This window comes from Periophthalmus magnuspinnatus, chromosome 1 (assembly GCF_009829125.3).
Source record: "Periophthalmus magnuspinnatus isolate fPerMag1 chromosome 1, fPerMag1.2.pri, whole genome shotgun sequence".
NCBI lineage: Eukaryota > Metazoa > Chordata > Actinopteri > Gobiiformes > Gobiidae > Periophthalmus > Periophthalmus magnuspinnatus.
In genome coordinates, this window is record NC_047126.1 from 490,001 (window position 1) to 506,660 (window position 16,660).

At 51.1% G+C, this 16,660-nt stretch overlaps 2 protein-coding genes across 3 annotated transcripts in view; one reads left to right on the plus strand and one right to left on the minus strand.

The window, feature by feature from the left end:
- The window catches only part of kif16ba (kinesin family member 16Ba), a 25,147-nt gene extending 8,489 nt beyond the window's left edge, over positions 1 to 16,658 (plus strand). The window contains exons 14-31 of one of the 2 annotated variants that reach the window (XM_055222308.1): positions 27 to 78; positions 264 to 401; positions 515 to 597; positions 1,079 to 1,167; positions 1,570 to 1,623; positions 1,860 to 2,178; positions 2,484 to 2,690; positions 4,076 to 4,326; positions 4,574 to 4,676; positions 5,054 to 5,293; positions 6,111 to 6,361; positions 9,589 to 9,702; positions 9,911 to 9,998; positions 10,095 to 10,136; positions 14,308 to 14,430; positions 14,774 to 14,863; positions 15,132 to 15,215; positions 16,135 to 16,658. In XM_055222308.1, the coding sequence (XP_055078283.1) occupies positions 27 to 78; positions 264 to 401; positions 515 to 597; positions 1,079 to 1,167; positions 1,570 to 1,623; positions 1,860 to 2,178; positions 2,484 to 2,690; positions 4,076 to 4,326; positions 4,574 to 4,676; positions 5,054 to 5,293; positions 6,111 to 6,361; positions 9,589 to 9,702; positions 9,911 to 9,998; positions 10,095 to 10,136; positions 14,308 to 14,430; positions 14,774 to 14,863; positions 15,132 to 15,215; positions 16,135 to 16,287 (2,481 nt within the window). In that variant the 3' untranslated portion in view covers positions 16,288 to 16,658. Of the gene's footprint in view, positions 1 to 26; positions 79 to 263; positions 402 to 514; positions 598 to 1,078; positions 1,168 to 1,569; positions 1,624 to 1,859; positions 2,179 to 2,483; positions 2,691 to 4,075; positions 4,327 to 4,573; positions 4,677 to 5,053; positions 5,294 to 6,110; positions 6,362 to 9,588; positions 9,703 to 9,910; positions 9,999 to 10,094; positions 10,137 to 10,626; positions 12,794 to 14,307; positions 14,431 to 14,773; positions 14,864 to 15,131; positions 15,216 to 16,134 lie in introns of those variants that run through there. The other variant, XM_055222307.1, reaches the window with a different exon arrangement.
- The window catches only part of LOC129456303 (zinc finger protein 271-like), a 102,664-nt gene that overhangs the window by 32,535 nt on the left and 53,469 nt on the right, over positions 1 to 16,660 (minus strand). The gene's annotated exons all lie outside the window — the stretch shown is intronic.

The window sequence follows — 16,660 nt, forward strand, 5'->3', positions numbered from 1 at the left end:
GGTGCTCAGTTGTGTTTCTGGTGCAGGAGGGACGCACGTTTGTGGGACGAGACGACGCTCAGACGGAGCAGGACATCGGTGAGTCTCAGTCTGATCATGTAACGTTAGAGACAACATTTTCTGATCAAGTTTCCTCCTCTCTGTCCTCCGTCTGACCTGGTCCCGGTCTCTGGTCCCGGTCTCTGGTCCCGGTCTCTGGTCCCGGTCTCTGGTCCCGGTCTCTGGTCCCGGTCTCTGGTCCCGGTCTCTGGTCCCGGTCTCAGTCCTTCACGGTCTGGACTTGGACTCTGAGCACTGTGTGTTTGAGAACCACAGCGGCACAGTGACCCTGCTGCCCCTGAACGCCTCACAGTGTTCAGTCAACGGAGTCACTGTCACCCAGACGACAGTCCTCACACAAGGTACTACTACTTCTACTACTACTACTACTACTACATGACCCAGTACTTTCACAGTACTAACACATGCAGAGATACAGGAGGATGGGAGGGCATCTGACATATTTCTGTTCCAGGAGCTGTGATTCTTCTGGGACGCACAAACATGTTCCGCTTCAACCATCCAAAAGAAGCAGCTCGACTCCGAGAGAAGAGGAAGGTTAGACCTGGTTTAGTCCTCACTTGGTCCTGGTTTAGTCCTCACTTGGTCCTGGTTTAGTCCTCACTTGGTCCTGGTTTAGTCCTGGTTTAGTCCTCACTTGGTCCTGGTTTAGTCCTCACTTGGTCCTGGTTTAGTCCTGGTTTAGTCCTGGTTTAGTCCTGGTTTAGTCCTCACTTGGTCCTGGTTTAGTCCTGGTTTAGTCCTCACTTGGTCCTGGTTTAGTCCTGGTTTAGTCCTCACTTGGTCCTGGTTTAGTCCTCACTTGGTCCTGGTTTAGTCCTGGTTTAGTCCTCACTTGGTCCTGGTTTAGTCCTGGTTTAGTCCTCACTTGGTCCTGGTTTAGTCCTGGTTTAGTCCTCACTTGGTCCTGGTTTAGTCCTGGTTTAGTCCTCACTTGGTCCTGGTGTGGTCCTGGTGTAGTCCTGGTTTAGTCCTGGTTTAGTCCTGGTTTAGTCCTCACTTGGTCCTGTTTTTTCAGAGTGGACTTCTGTCGTCTCTGAGTCTCTCGATGACAGATTTGTCTCAGTCGTGTGAAAACTTGTCCACAGTGATGCTGTACAACCCCGGGTGAGCAGTACTACTGCAAATACTACCACTAATACTACTTATACTAATACTACCACTAATACTACTAATACTAATACTACTTATACTAATACTACCACTAATACTAATACTAATACTGCTTATACTAATACTACTTATACTAATACTACCACTAATACTACTAATACTGCTTATACTAATACTACTTATACTAATACTGCTAATACTAATACTGCTTATGCTACGACTACTTTTACTACGACTACTTATGTGTGTGTGTGTCTCTCCTCCCTGCTCCTCCTCTCTCCTCTCTCTCTCCTCCTCTCTGCTCCTCTCTCTCTCCTCCTCTCTCCTCCTCTCTGCTCCTCTCCTCCTCTCTGCTCCTCCTCTGCTCCTCCTCTCTCCTCCTCTCGTGTGTTTCAGGCTGGAGTTTGAGCGTTTGCAGAGGGAGGAGTTGGACAAACTGGAGATGAAAAGGTCAGTTTGAGTCAGTCGCCTCAGAGCGAGATGGTCCCTGGTCCAAACCCCGGGTCTTGCATGTTCTGTTTCCTCCCGGCGCTACGATTTGAAGACGGGTCGGGCGCAGGGCGGGTCGGGCGCAGGGCGGGTCGGGCGCAGGGCGGGTCGGGCGCAGGGCGGGTCGGGCGCAGGGCGGGTTGGGCGCAGGGCGGGTCGGGCGCAGGTCTCTGAGCTGGCGGTCTGTTCTTCTTCAGGCGTCGGATTGTGGAGATGGAGCAGAAGCAGCAGGAGGAGCGTCGTGAGCTACAGCGCCTCCAGGAGGAGGTCGAGAGTCAACGCAGGGAGTCTGAGGAGGTGCAGCGCCGCGTGCGTCTGCAGGAGGAGAGTCTGCGTCTGCGCAGTCAGGACATCGAGAGCCGTCTGCGGGAGGTGCTTGAGCAGCAGAGGAGGCTCACGGAGGAGAGCGGCGCGAGCCAAGACCACCAGGGGGCGCAAACACACCAGGAGCCCCGAGACCTGACGGAGGAGCGGAATCGAGACCAGAAGGAGGAGCGGACGGAGTCCCAAATACAGGTGAGAAGCTCCTTTCCTGACTCCGCCTCCTCGCGTAATAATTCGTTAAATCAGACACTGGGACGTGCAGCTGTCCACAGGGGGCGCCGACAGCGCGCGGCGCCGACAGCGCGCGGCGCCGACAGCGGCGCCGACAGCAGCGCCGCATGCTGTCAGCGCCGCGTTAGCTCCACTGGACACTGCAGTTTTCAGTCGATTTGTTTCTTTTATGGTTTTAGATGAATATTGTGATTTAAAATGTGTAAAAATGTGTCATAGATTATAACGATTTTATGACTTGTGACCAGCCTCCTCCTCCTCCTCAGGAGCCTGTGGAGTCTGTGGAGGCCTCCCTGGAGGCGTCCTTGGAGGAGCAGGAGCTGCTGTCCGAGCTCTTGCGTCTGCAGAGGCTGAGGCTGGAGCAGAGGGAGCGTCTCACCTCAGAGACTCACAGGTTGAAGGAGCAAGAGGAGGAGCAGCTGTGTGCAGTGAAGAGACTGGAGGAGCAGCTCCGGGAGCGCAGGGACGAGGTGGTAAGAGGGTTCAGGGAGGACCACAGGGAGGACCACAGGGAGGACCACAGGGAGGAGCACAGGGAGGAGCACAGGGAGGAGCACAGGGAGGAGCACAGGGAGGAGCAGAGTTTTCACTGTTGTTGAGATCTGGAGACTGGGCCCCTCCAGGACCTTGAGATGCTTCTGACTCCACTCCTTTGTTGCCGGGGCGATGTGTTTGGATCATTGTCGCGCTGAAAGACCCAGACACGTTTCATCTTCAGTGTCCTCACTGATGGAAGGAGGTTTTCACTCAAAATCTCATGATACTTGACCCCGTTCATTCTTTCCTTTACACGGATCAGTCGTCCTGGTCCATTTGCAGAAAAACAGCCCCAGAGCATGATGTTTCCACCCCCATGATTCACAGTAGGTCTGGTGTTCTTTGGATGAGACTCTGCATTCTTTCTCCTTTAAACACGACAGGTTGAGTTTTTACCAAGTTGTATTTTGGTTTGATCTGACCATGTGACATTGTCCCAATCCTCTTCTGGATCATCCAAATGCTTCTGTCAAACTTCAGACGGGCCTGGACATGTCCTGTCTTAATCAGGGGACACGTCTGGCACTGCAGGATTTGAGTCCCTGGTGGTGTAGTGTGTTACTGATGGTCCCTTTGTTCCTTTGGTCCCAGTTCTCTGCAGGTCATTCACTCGGTCGTGTGGTTCTGGGGTTTTTGCTCTTTGTTCTTGTGTCATTTTGACCCCACGGGGTCAGATCTTGGTGGAGCCCCAGGTCTTGGTCTTGTTCCATTTTGTAATACTTGCTCCACAGTTGATTTGTTGACTCCAGCTCTTACCTGTTGCAGATTGAGTGTTCGGGGCCTGGTGTCTACAGTTTTGTTTGTGGTTCCTTTGCTCTTTGGTCTTGTCCATAGTGGAGTTTGAGTCTGACTGTTTGAGGTTGTGGACATGTGTCTTTTATACTGAGGACGAGTTCAAACAGGGGCCATTAATACAGGGGACGAGTGGAGGACAGAGGCAGGGAAACTTCGATTAAACTTTTAGAGTCTGACGGGTGTCTGGACGGGGTCATGGAGACCCGTCCTTGACTGCTGGTCTCGTCCTGGCTCCAGACCGGGGCCCCGGCTGCTCCAGACCGGGGCCCCGGCTGCTCCAGACCGGGGCGTCTCGGTCTTTGTTGTTCTCGGGGGGAGCTGCTCTTAGTCTGACCCGTCACCTTTTTGCTGTGGGAGACTCTACCGGACGTAGCTCCTAGGATCATTCAGGCACACAAACTCCTACACCACGTGGCAGCTCAAGGGGGAGTAAATAAATAAATAATAATAAGTACTATTACTGCAGTAGTAGTAGTGTTTGTACAGAGGAACTGCAGTAATGATACTGTTGTTCCTTTTGTCTCAGGAGCTGCTTGGAGACCTACATCATGTGGAGGAGGAGCACAGGACTCTGACTGAGATCAGACAGAACCTGCTCCAGGCCAAAGAGACCGGACCAGGGACCGGACCAGGGACCGGACCAGGGACCGGACCAGGGACCGGACCAGGGACCGGACCAGGGACCGGACCAGGGACCGGACCAGGGACCGGACCAGGGTCTAAAGAGGACTCCTCTGAGCGGTCAGAGAGTGGACAGAGCTCAGAGCAGATCACACAGTGAGTCTCTGTCTTTGAAGCTGATTATTCTGACTCAGGGGCGTTGACGTGTCAAGTCTATGGAGGAGGCCACCCACAGCACCAGCTCCAGACAAATGAAGATAGTGGAGGCTACGGCTGCAGCGGCTCATGTGGAGCAGAGTTCTAGGTCCAGGCCTGTTATTAATGTTCACGTCTCGATTTAGGGACAAAACGGTGAAATAAAAACATGGTGTTTTGTGTTTAATGTGTCGCCCCCTTGTGTCAGGTGGGCACAGCTGCAGTGGACGGAGTTCAAAGTCGATCATCTCAAACGTCTGCAGCAGAAAGAGGAGGAGCTACAGGAGCACAAGGAACGACTCCAGGCCGAGGTACGAGCGTCACACCTGCTCAGAGGTCAGGGGTCACAGGTCAGAGGTTGTTCCCTTGTCATTCCTCAGCTTGAGTCAGAGCCCTCAGCCGCCGACACAGAGACAGATATCAGAGCAGACAGACGGGAAAGACCCGGAGTAAACCTGAGCAGACAGACGGGAAAGACCCGGAGTAAACCTGAGCAGACAGACGGGAAAGACCCGGAGTGAACCTGAGCAGACAGACAGGCTGGAGCTCATGTCCCAAACTCATTTCTCTGGAAAGAAATATTTTAAATTTTAGGTGATACTTTTTAAAGTAATAAGCTGAAATAAACATTGTCGTCCTTCACCTGTCTTTCACCTGTCCTTCACCTGTCTTCTTCTCTCTGGAGCAGGTGTCGTCGGAGCGGGCGTGTGTGCTCCGCCTCGTGCACGGTCTGAGGGCGGGGCCTGACGTGCACGCTCTCAGCAGTGACGTGCACGCTCTTAAAGAGACAGAGCTCCGGCTGCAGCTCAAACAGAAACGTCTGAGCGCGCTGAGCTCCGCACTGAGCGCGCTCAGAGACGACAAGCTGCGAGCGGCTGACGCCCTGCAGCGCCCCCCGGAGGACACACTGGACGGCACGCTCTATCAGGTACAGCGCCATCTGCAGGTCACACTACAAACTACAGCACAGCGACTCAGACTCTGGTCTTAAATGTTCGTATTAACCCTCTTGTTTTTGTGGGGTTTTGTGTCGTTATTAATGTTCATGTCTGGATTTACAGACACATGAGGTTCACACAGAGACAAACAGGAACTTTTTAGAAGTCTGAAAATTCATGAAAAAATACAAAATGGATTTAAACAGCACATTTTCAGGAGTGATCAGTCCTGGTCCTGGTCCATGTCCATGTCCTGGTCCTGGTCCTGGTCCTGGTCCTGTTTTAGGAGTTTGATTTTGTACAAAAAGGTGAGAGTGACTCACTGAAAAGCTCCAGTGTCAAATAAAATTAACTTTAATCCATGTTCTAACGCTCCTCATAAAAACCTGGAGTTGTGTTTTTTTATTGTTGTATTGTTTTTTATTATTCGTCTGTTTCATCTCCAAAGCTCAAAACGCTCTGTTCCACCTTGTGATGTCATCAAGTGAACAGCTCCTTTTATATTTAGTTCAGTCGAGATCTACAATCCCAGAGTTTAAATTATCCAGATGATTCTAGTGAAGGTGGAGTTTAAAAACACAGTGGAGCACTTCCTGTATCACCACATGATGACATCACAGGGTGGAACAGAGTGTTTTCAGATAAACTAAACCTAAATGTAAATGTGTGTTAAACATGTGAGAATGAAACAAAACGAAGCTCCAGGTCTGTGACGAAACATCAGATCAGAAAATAGAGTAATATGAAGCTTTAAAGTCTAACACCGCCTCAGACAGAGCAGTGCCCACAGTTAGCATGTGTTTCCAGGTGGAGAAGGAGCTGGAGGAGCACTCGGACCTCCTCACGTCGCTGGTGTCCTCCTCACAGCAGCTGCAGCAGCTTCAGGAAACCTACGAGTTCACAGCAAACGTGGCCCGACAACAGGAGAAGGTCCGGAGCAAAGAGCGAGAAATCCTCCAATCCAAGGAGAAACATCTGAGAGAAGATCTGCAGAACGCCCTGGAACGAGTGGACAGGAGATACAGCGGTCTGAAGAAGAGGACAGGAGAGAGAGACAGGTACAGAGACAGAGGAGAGAGAGACAGAGGAGATACAGCTGTCTGAAGAAGAGGACAGGAGAGAGAGACAGGTACAGAGACAGAGGAGAGAGGAGACAGAGACAGAGGAGACAGAGACAGAGGAGATACAGCGGTCTGAAGAAGAGGACAGGAGAGAGAGACAGGTACAGAGAGAGAGGAGAGAGAGACAGAGGAGATACAGCGGTCTGAAGAAGAGGACAGGAGAGAGAGACAGGTACAGAGGAGAGAGAGACAGGTACAGAGACAGAGGAGAGAGAGACAGAGGAGATACAACGGTCTGAAGAAGAGGACAGGAGAGCGAGACAGGTACAGAGACAGAGGAGATACAGCTGTCTGAAGAAGAGGACAGGACAGAGAGACAGGTACAGAGACAGAGGAGAGAGAGACAAAGACAGACAGGGGAGAGAGACAGAGGAGAGAGAGACAGAGGAGAGAGAGACAGGAGAGAGAGACAGAGACAGAGGAGATACAGCGGTCTGAAGAAGAGGACAGGAGAGAGAGACAGGTACAGAGGAGAGAGAGACAGAGACAGAGGAGAGAGACAGAGGAGATACAACGGTCTGAAGAAGAGGACAGGAGAGAGAGACAGGTACAGAGGAGAGAGAGACAGAGACAGAGGAGATACAGCGGTCTGAAGAAGAGGACAGGAGAGAGAGACAGGTACAGAGACAGAGGAGACAGAGGAGAGAGGAGACAGAGACAGAGGAGAGAGGAGACAGAGACAGAGGAGAGAGGAGACAGAGACAGAGGAGATACAACGGTCTGAAGAAGAGGACAGGAGAGAGAGACAGGTACAGAGACAGAGACAGAGGAGACAGAGACAGAGGAGAGAGGAGACAGAGACAGAGGAGAGAGAGACAGAGGAGAGAGAGACAGAGGAGAGAGAGACAGAGGAGAGAGAGACAGAGGAGAGAGAGACAGAGGAGAGAGAGACAGAGGAGAGAGAGACAGAGGAGAGAGACAGAGGAGAGAGACAGAGGAGAGAGACAGAGGAGAGAGACAGAGGGGAGAGAGAGAGGAGAGAGACAGAGGAGATACAATGGTCTGAAGAAGAGGACAGGAGAGAGAGACAGGTACAGAGACAGAGACAGAGGAGACAGAGGAGAGAGGAGACAGAGACAGAGGAGAGAGGAGACAGAGACAGAGGAGAGAGGAGACAGAGACAGAGGAGAGAGGAGACAGAGACAGAGGAGAGAGGAGACAGAGACAGAGGAGATACAACGGTCTGAAGAAGAGGACAGGAGAGAGAGACAGGTACAGAGACAGGGGAGAGAGAGACAGAGGAGAGAGACAGAGACAGAGGAGATACAGCGGTCTGAAGAAGAGGACAGGAGAGAGAGACAGGTACAGAGACAGAGGAGAGAGACAGAGACAGAGGAGACAGAGACAGAGGAGATACAGCGGTCTGAAGAAGAGGACAGGAGAGAGAGACAGGTACAGAGACAGAGGAGACAGAGACAGGTACAGAGACAGAGGAGAGAGAGACAGAGGAGAGAGACAGAGACAGAGGAGACAGAGACAGAGGAGATACAGCTGTCTGAAGAAGAGGACAGGAGAGCGAGACAGGTACAGAGACAGAGGAGAGAGAGACAGGTACAGAGACAGAGGAGAGAGAGACAGAGGAGAGAGAGACAGAGGAGAGAGACAGAGACAGAGGAGACAGAGACAGAGGAGATACAGCTGTCTGAAGAAGAGGACAGGAGAGCGAGACAGGTACAGAGGAGAGAGAGACAGAGGAGATACAGCGGTCTGAAGAAGAGGACAGGAGAGAGAGACAGGTACAGAGACAGAGGAGAGAGAGACAGGTACAGAGACAGAGGAGAGAGAGACAGAGGAGAGAGACAGAGACAGAGGAGATACAGCTGTCTGAAGAAGAGGACAGGAGAGCGAGACAGGTACAGAGACAGAGGAGAGAGAGACAGAGGAGAGAGAGACAGAGGAGAGAGAGACAGAGGAGAGAGAGACAGAGGAGATACAGCGGTCTGAAGAAGAGGACAGGAGAGAGAGACAGGTACAGAGACAGAGGAGAGAGGAGACAGAGACAGAGGAGATACAACGGTCTGAAGAAGAGGACAGGAGAGAGAGACAGGTACAGAGACAGAGGAGAGAGGAGACAGAGACAGAGGAGAGAGGAGACAGAGAGAGACAGAGGAGACAGAGGAGAGAGGAGACAGAGACAGAGGAGATACAACGGTCTGAAGAAGAGGACAGGAGAGAGAGACAGGTACAGAGACAGAGGAGAGAGAGACAGGTACAGAGACAGAGGAGAGAGAGACAGAGGAGAGAGACAGAGGAGACAGAGGAGATACAGCTGTCTGAAGAAGAGGACAGGAGAGCGAGACAGGTACAGAGACAGAGGAGAGAGACAGAGGAGATACAATGGTCTGAAGAAGAGGACAGGAGAGAGAGACAGGTACAGAGAGAGAGAGGAGAGAGAGACAGAGGAGATACAGCGGTCTGAAGAAGAGGACAGGAGAGAGAGACAGGTACAGAGAGAGAGGAGAGAGAGACAGAGGAGATACAGCGGTCTGAAGAAGAGGACAGGAGAGAGAGACAGAGACAGAGGAGAGAGAGACAGGTACAGAGACAGAGGAGAGAGAGACAGAGGAGATACAACGGTCTGAAGAAGAGGACAGGAGAGAGAGACAGAGACAGGTACAGAGGAGAGAGAGACAGGTACAGAGACAGAGGAGATACAGCTGTCTGAAGAAGAGGACAGGACAGAGAGACAGGTACAGAGACAGAGGAGAGAGAGACAAAGACAGACAGGGGAGAGAGACAGAGACAGAGGAGAGAGAGACAGAGGAGAGAGAGACAGAGGAGAGAGAGACAGAGACAGAGGAGATACAGCGGTCTGAAGAAGAGGACAGGAGAGAGAGACAGGTACAGAGGAGAGAGAGACAGAGGAGATACAATGGTCTGAAGAAGAGGACAGGAGAGAGAGACAGAGGAGAGAGAGACAGAGGAGAGAGAGACAGAGGAGAGAGAGACAGAGGAGAGAGACAGAGGAGAGAGAGACAGAGGAGAGAGAGACAGAGGAGAGAGAGACAGAGGAGAGAGAGACAGAGGAGAGAGACCGGTCTGAAGAAGAGGACAGGAGAGAACCGGCTCTGAACCGGCTCTGAACCGGCTCTGAACCGGCTCTGAACCGGCTCTGAACCGGCTCTGAACCGGCTCCTCTCAGTTCAGGTGTGGTTTTTCCTCAGGGTGGAGCGAGAGCTGCAGATCCTCAGACAGAGTCTCAGTGAAGACCGGACCAGGTCCTCCTCCATGAGTCCAGTCCAAGACCTGAGCCCCCTGCCCCCCCTCAGCGACCACAGGTACTCCCTCTGTGTCAGATGCCCTCCCTCTGTGTCAGATGCCCTCCCTCTGTGTCAGGTGCCCTCCCTCTGTGTCAGATGCCCTCCCTCTGTGTCAGGTGCCCTCCCTCTGTGTCAGATGCCCTCCCTCTGTGTCAGGTGCCCTCCCTCTGTGTCAGGTGCCCTCCCTCTGTGTCAGATGCCCTCCCATCCTCCTTTTCTTTTCCAGGATCAACGCTCTGATCGAGGAGGAAGTCCAACGACGACTGCGACAAATCAACCTCAACACCGACAACGACCTGTCCTCCTCCCTCCAGGTCTGTGTCTCCTCCCTCTCTCCAGGAGGTTGGGGGTTAGATCCCTCGCTGTGGCACAGTGGTTATTCTCTCTCTAAACTATTTGTTTTGTTTCAGGAGGAGAAGCAGGTGGTGAACCCCAGAAAACTCAAATATGAGGTAGGACCAATGTTTTGTTTAAATTAAAGTCTGAATGAATTAAACTTTAATTAAAAACACAGAGCATGAATTCCTGATTCTACACACAGTCACACGGGGCTTAAAAGGGGCCGGGCCGGGGAATAAGATTAACTAGGACCAAGGGAAGACTAAACTATGATTTAGATGTAACTTATTCAGGACTGAACCAGGACTGAACCAGGACTAAACCAGGACTAAACCAGGACTAAACCAGGACTAAACCAGGACTAAACCAGGACTAAACCAGGACTAAACCAGGACTAAACCAGGACTAAACCAGGACTAAACCAGGACTAAACCAGGACTGAACCAGGTCCAACTTCCTGCTTACAAACTCTTCACCTTTCACAATAAAACCACTGCCTGCTGTGATCTGCATGCCGCGCTCTTATCCTGAAATCCTTCACCTGGTGATTCTCGGGCTCCAGACTTTTATTTTGATGAGAACCGCCCGTCTTCTCGCTCACAGAAAAACATCCAGTCTCCATCGGAACCTTGGGAAAACCAGGAACGAAAACAAGACCAGGATTTGGACCAAAAAGAACCAAAAAACCAGGAAAGAGTTTTAACGTCGTGTGGACTCATCGAGGAGAGAGAGGACGGGAACATTTCCAACCCTGAGAAGAAATGTTTAAACGAAGATGTGGATAAACTTTGTGAGAAAAGTTCAAATTTAAACGTAGATAATTCAAATAAGATCAGTCCAGAAGAAACCAAGATGGCGGACGCAGCAAAATGGACCAAGCGCTGGTTTTCAGACGACGTTTCCGCGCTGGGCTCCTCCGTGGTGCGGTCGGTCAACTCTTATCTGAGCTCCTACATCGGTCTAAACCAGGGGGAGAAAACCGCTCTGAAAAGTGGGATCATCTTTGGATCCTTTACGGGAAAACTGTCGGACATTTACCAAGATGCAAACCGCAAACTCCAGGGAACTTGGGAAATCCTCCAGAACGTGCCAATAGAGAGCGTGACCGGCGCAGTGTCCGAGTACGTGTCCAGAGTGACCCACGAGCGGAAAATCAGGGCATCATTTGTGCCGCAAGACGGAGAACTCAAGGAGTATCCGGAGCATGAGCAGGAAGACAAATGCACGTCCGACGAGGAAAAAAAGAAATCGCTAAATGTGCAGACGGATTGTGATATTTGGTCCAGTTTTCTGAGCAGTGAAACGCCGGGAGTGGACGGGTGGCCGCTCGGATCGGTCATCTGCTCTGAGGACGGGAACCTCCGGATTTTTCAGCAGAAGTTTGTGGAATTTTCGCCGCCTTTGTCCAATTTAATGCTTCTCAGAAACGAGGAAATTATAGCCAAGCTTCCGGAAGTGAACCTCGGGACGATCTTAAGTGTTTTCTTTGTGGCAACGGCGACTGAAAAGCGGCCGATGCCGACAGCAGGGGGCGTGATGGTGTGTGTGGGTGGGTTAGCTGTGATTGGCTCTCAGAAGGAGGCGGGACTTGGCACTGAATGGCGATTGGTCTGGAGCGAAGTGAAAGAGGTACAGGTGGGTTTGGGAGGGCAGAGTGTGAGAGTGGAGCAGAAAGGGGGCGGGGACAGAGGTCCAGAGGGTGTGGCCGTGTTGACCCTCAGTGCGCGTCTCACTCAGGAGTTTTGTCGGGAAATCGTCAGAGCTCAAAGTGGTGGAATTGGACAAAAACGTTCCAGTTCTGAATCCAAAGATAAATTTATGTCTCAGGATCAAAACAATGTTGTTTTAAATGAAGTTTTAAGAGAAAATGTTAAATGTTTTATGAAAAATGGGGAAGAAAGTGAATTTTCTGAGCTTTGTGAAGTTGGAAAGGAGCAAATTTGGAAGAAAGTCACAATTTCTGGGGAATGCTGCAGTTTAGAGGAAATTCACAAACAAAGTCTTGGTCCCGTCTCTGGTCCCGTCTCTGGTTCCGTCTCTGGTCCCGTCCCTGGTCCCGTCCCTGGTCCCGTCCCTGGTCCCGTCCCTGGTCCCATCCCTGGTCCCATCCCTGGTCCCATCCCTGGTGTCCACCCACTGTTGTCTTCTGACCTCATGTCCCTCTCTCTGGACTGGACGTCCTCAGTCCCAGATCTCATCCTCCCAAACGGACTTGGACTCAGATCTCGGTTCAAGCGAGTCTTGGCCGATCTGCTGTACCTGGTCCACGGGAACATGGACGGTCCCGAGAGACCTTCTCTGGCCGACGTCCGGCCTTTGGTCTACACCAGCGTCCTGCTCCCATCTGACCCCAGACACCGAGTCACCACACGACTCCTCCTCACGGATTCCCATGTCTGCCTGCTGAGGGAGGAGGTCCAGGCTCCACTTGGTTCTCTGGGGTGTGGTTTCAGGTCTCTCGGGTCTGGTTTTGGGTCGTTGAAGGTCCGTGGGCGGGAGGAGCTGAGGTGCATGTTTGCGAGGAGTGTTGGCGGCTGCGTGGAGCTGGAGATGGTCTTTCACTCCAGGAGAAGAACCAGGAGGAACCCGGAAGAACGCAGGAGGTCTATGGACGAGTCTCAGCTGAAGGACTCTACCTGGAACATCAGGTTTGGAGACTCCTCTGACGCAGCACTGGTCCTCAAACAGCTGTGGACATGAACCGGGCCAGGACCAGGACTGGACCTGAGCAGGACTGGGACCAGGACTAGGACTGGACTGGGACCAGGACTAGGACTGGACTGGGACCAGGACTAGGACTGGACTGGGACCAGGACTAGGACTGGACTGGGACCAGGACTAGGACCGGGACCAACATCGGGATGATTTTGATTTTGATTGTCACTGTGATGTAAAATGATAATAAATATTCATGAATCTTTAAATAAATGTATGAAAACTAAGTTGGAGTTAAACTGTATTATTACTTTATCTATTAGTTTAATTTTAGATTTTTTTTTAGCTTTACTCCTGTTTTTGGATCTGACCTGTAGACTGGTCTTTTGTCCCATTTGTCCAGACAGAACTGGTGTAACTGAGTCCAGTTTGTGTCCGTCTCACTCACACAGGCCTTTTCAGGTCTGTTCATACATTTTCAATAGGACTGAGGTCAGGACTTTGTGATGGACACTCCAGAACATTGACTTTGTTATCCTTAAGCCCCTTTGTTATCCTTAAGCCCCTTTGTTACCCTTAAACCCCTTTGTTACCCTTAAGCCCCTTTGTTACCCTTAAACCCCTTTGTTATCCTTAAGCCTCTTTGTTATCCTTAAGCCTCTTTGTCACCAGTTTGGCCGTATGCTTCAGGTCATTGTCCATTTGTTGCTTTAACTTCCTGCTGATGTGTTGAGATGTTGCTTCAGTTTTTCCACATAATGTTCTTTCCTCCTGATGCATCTGTTTTGTGAAGTGCACCAGTCCCTCCTGCAGCAAAACAGCCCCATGACATGATGCAGCCACCCCCGTGTTTCACAGTTGAGATGGTGTTTCTCAGACTTGCAAGCTTCAATTTTCAGTTCAGTTTTACTTTGTTCAGACACAGGACATGTCTCCAAACATGAAGCTCTTTGTCCCTGTGCATTTACAAACTGTCCTTTGTGTTTTTTCTGTGTCTTTTGGAGTCATGTCTTCTTCCTGCAGAGTGTCCTTTCAGTCCATGTCCTCAGTCCTCGTTTCACTGTGGATAATGACACACTCTTACAGCTTCAGCAGCTTCTTCACCAGGTCTTTTGGTTTTTTCTTGTGTTGATCTGCACATTTCAGCCCAAAGCTCGTTCATCTCTGGGACACGTGTCCTTCCTGAGCGGTGTCTTGTCTCTGGTTTCAGCTGTAGTTTAGTCTGTGACACATTGTCCCTCTGGGTAAGTCCCTCACTCGAGCTTTAACCACGGCTCTGTATCCAGTAGAAACATGTTTATTTGACTTGTACTTAGACAGACACTAGGAGAGTTTAGCAGATTTGTTTCTCTTTCTGAGCATCTAATATCTGATTGGTCTGTCTTTCTGTCCTCCAAATGTCTAATTGTCTCTCTCTCCTCCTAGCATCTGATAGGCTCGCTCTTTCTCCCTCTTGTGTTTGATTGGCTGTCTCTCTCTCTCTCTTTCTCTCTCTCTAGCGTCTGATTGGCTGTCTCTCTCTCTCTCTCTCTCTCTCTCTAGCGTCTGATTGACTGTCTCTCTCCTCTCTCTGTCTCTCTCTCTCTAGTGTCTGATTGGCTGTCTCTCTCTCTCTCTGTCTCTCTCTAGCGTCTGATTGGTCACTCGTGGACGTGTGGTGCTGACGTCTCTGAGGACACGCTCAGTGTCTCTGTCCCGCGGTTTGTTCTTCGAGGACAAGGAAAAGACGAGCACTTTGAGTTTGAGGTCAAGGTCAGATTCTCCTCCTGTCTCCTCCTGTCCTCTTCCATCCCCTGCTGTCTCCTCCTGTCCTCTCCCGTCTCCTCCTGTCCTCTGTCTCCTCCTGTCCCCTGCTGTCTCCTCCTGTCCCCTGCTGTCTCCTCCTGTCCTTTCCTGTGTCCTCCTGTCCTTTCCCGTCTCCTCCTGTCCCCTCTTGTCCTCTCCTGTCTCTTCCTGTCCCCTCCTGTTTCCTCCTGTCCTCTCTTGTCCCCTCCTGTCCCCTCCTGTCTCCTCCTGTCTCGTCCTGTCTCCTCCTGTCTCCTCCTGTCCTGTCCTCGGTCCTGGTCCAGTTCTGACCCAGTTCTGTCCTGTCCAGTTGTCTCTGCGGGACGACACCTGGAGCGTGTTCCGCAGATACAGCCGCTTCAGAGAGATGCACCACAACCTGCGCCTCCGGTTCCCCCAGGTCTGTGCCACAACCGGACCCACAACAACCGGACCACACAACAACCGGACACACACAACAACCGGACACACACAACAACCGGACCCACAACAACCGGACCCACAACAACCGGACACACACAACAACCAGACCACATTTGAGAACATGTTTGTAGAGTTTTACACAGAATAAGACCACACAGACACACGGGGAGGGCATCTGACACACGGGGAGGGCATCTGACACACACATGTAGACCTTATGTTCTGGTTCCGCTGTCGTCCTGTAGGTGGCGTGTCTGGACTTTCCTCCAAAGAAACTTTTCCGAAACAAAGATGAGAAGATGGTCTCAGAGCGTCGCCTCCAGCTCCAGGTTTGGGATTGACACATTATGTCAGACACAGTTTTTATCAACATTGTCCTGATTTTAGATCTGACCCTGGTCTGTGTCTAAACTCTGGACTAAACCCTGAGCTAAATCAGACGGTGTGGAAACAGGACGTGGACATCGACTCCACTTTGTGTTAAACTGTCTCTTCTCTCTCAGACTCGTCATTCTGACTTTAAAACATTAAAACTCGCTCTGTGTGATCCTGGGGTTTTTATTTCTCCATTTTGTCCATGATAGTCCTGGTCTCTGTCCACAGCAGCACCTGAGAGACCTGTTCTGTCGAGTCCAGCTCTGGACTAAACCTGGACTAAACCTGGACTAAACCTGGACTAAACCTGGACTAAACCTGGTCTAAAGCAGGACTAAAGCAGGACTGAAGCAGGACTAAAGCTGGGCTAAAGCTGGGCTAAAGCTGGACCAAAGCTGGACCAAAGCTGGACCAAAGCTGGACCAAAGCTGGACCAAAGCTGGACCAAAACTGGACTAAAACTGGACTAAAGCTGGACTAAAGCTGGACTAAAACTGGTCTAAAGCTGGACCAAAGCTGGACCAAAGCTGGACTAAAACTGGACTAAAGCTGGACCAAAGCTGGACTAAAGCTGGACCAAAGCTGGACCAAAGCTGGACCAAAGCTGGACTAAAGCTGGTCTAAAGCTGGACCAAAGCTGGACCAAAGCTGGACCAAAGCTGGACTAAAGCTGGACCAAAGCTGGTCTAAAGCTGGTCTAACCCCGGTCTGACCCCGGTCTAACCCCGGTCTAACCCCGGTCTGACCCCGGTCTGACCCCGGTCTGACCCCGGTCTGACCCCGGTCTGACCCCGGTCTGACCCCGGTCTAACCCCGGTCTAACCCCGGTCTAACCCCGGTCTAACCCCGGTCTCTGTCTCTGTCTGTCCACAGCGATACCTCAGGGACCTGTTTGCTCTGGTCCAGTCCTGGTCTCCGTCTCCACTCAGGCCGGACTCTGAGCCTCTGAACAAACATCACGTTTATGAGTTCTCTTCATTCTTCAAGAAAGGCGTCTTTGAGTCCAGCAGCCACGGGACTGGATAGACCCCAGATAGACCCCAAAAAGACCCCAGATAGACCTCAAAAAGAGCCCAAAAAGACCCCAGATAGACCCCAAAAAGAGCCCAAAAAGAGCCCAAAAGACTCCGTGAAGTTCCTGACTGCAGCTTTAAATGGGAGCTGTTGTGTTTGCTCTAGTTCTAATCTGCACCTGTGGATCATCATGTTAGAATTTGCACGTTTTAAATCACAATATTCATCTAAAACAAGTCGGCTTCAGGAGAGTAAGTGGTGAAACTATAACATGATGAAAAGTTCTTTAAATAAAATATTTATTGCAGATTTGATGAAACCTGTTCATTTCAGAATAAAAGCTGTAAATATGTTTTCTACAAAATAAAAGTGAAGAAACTGGGTC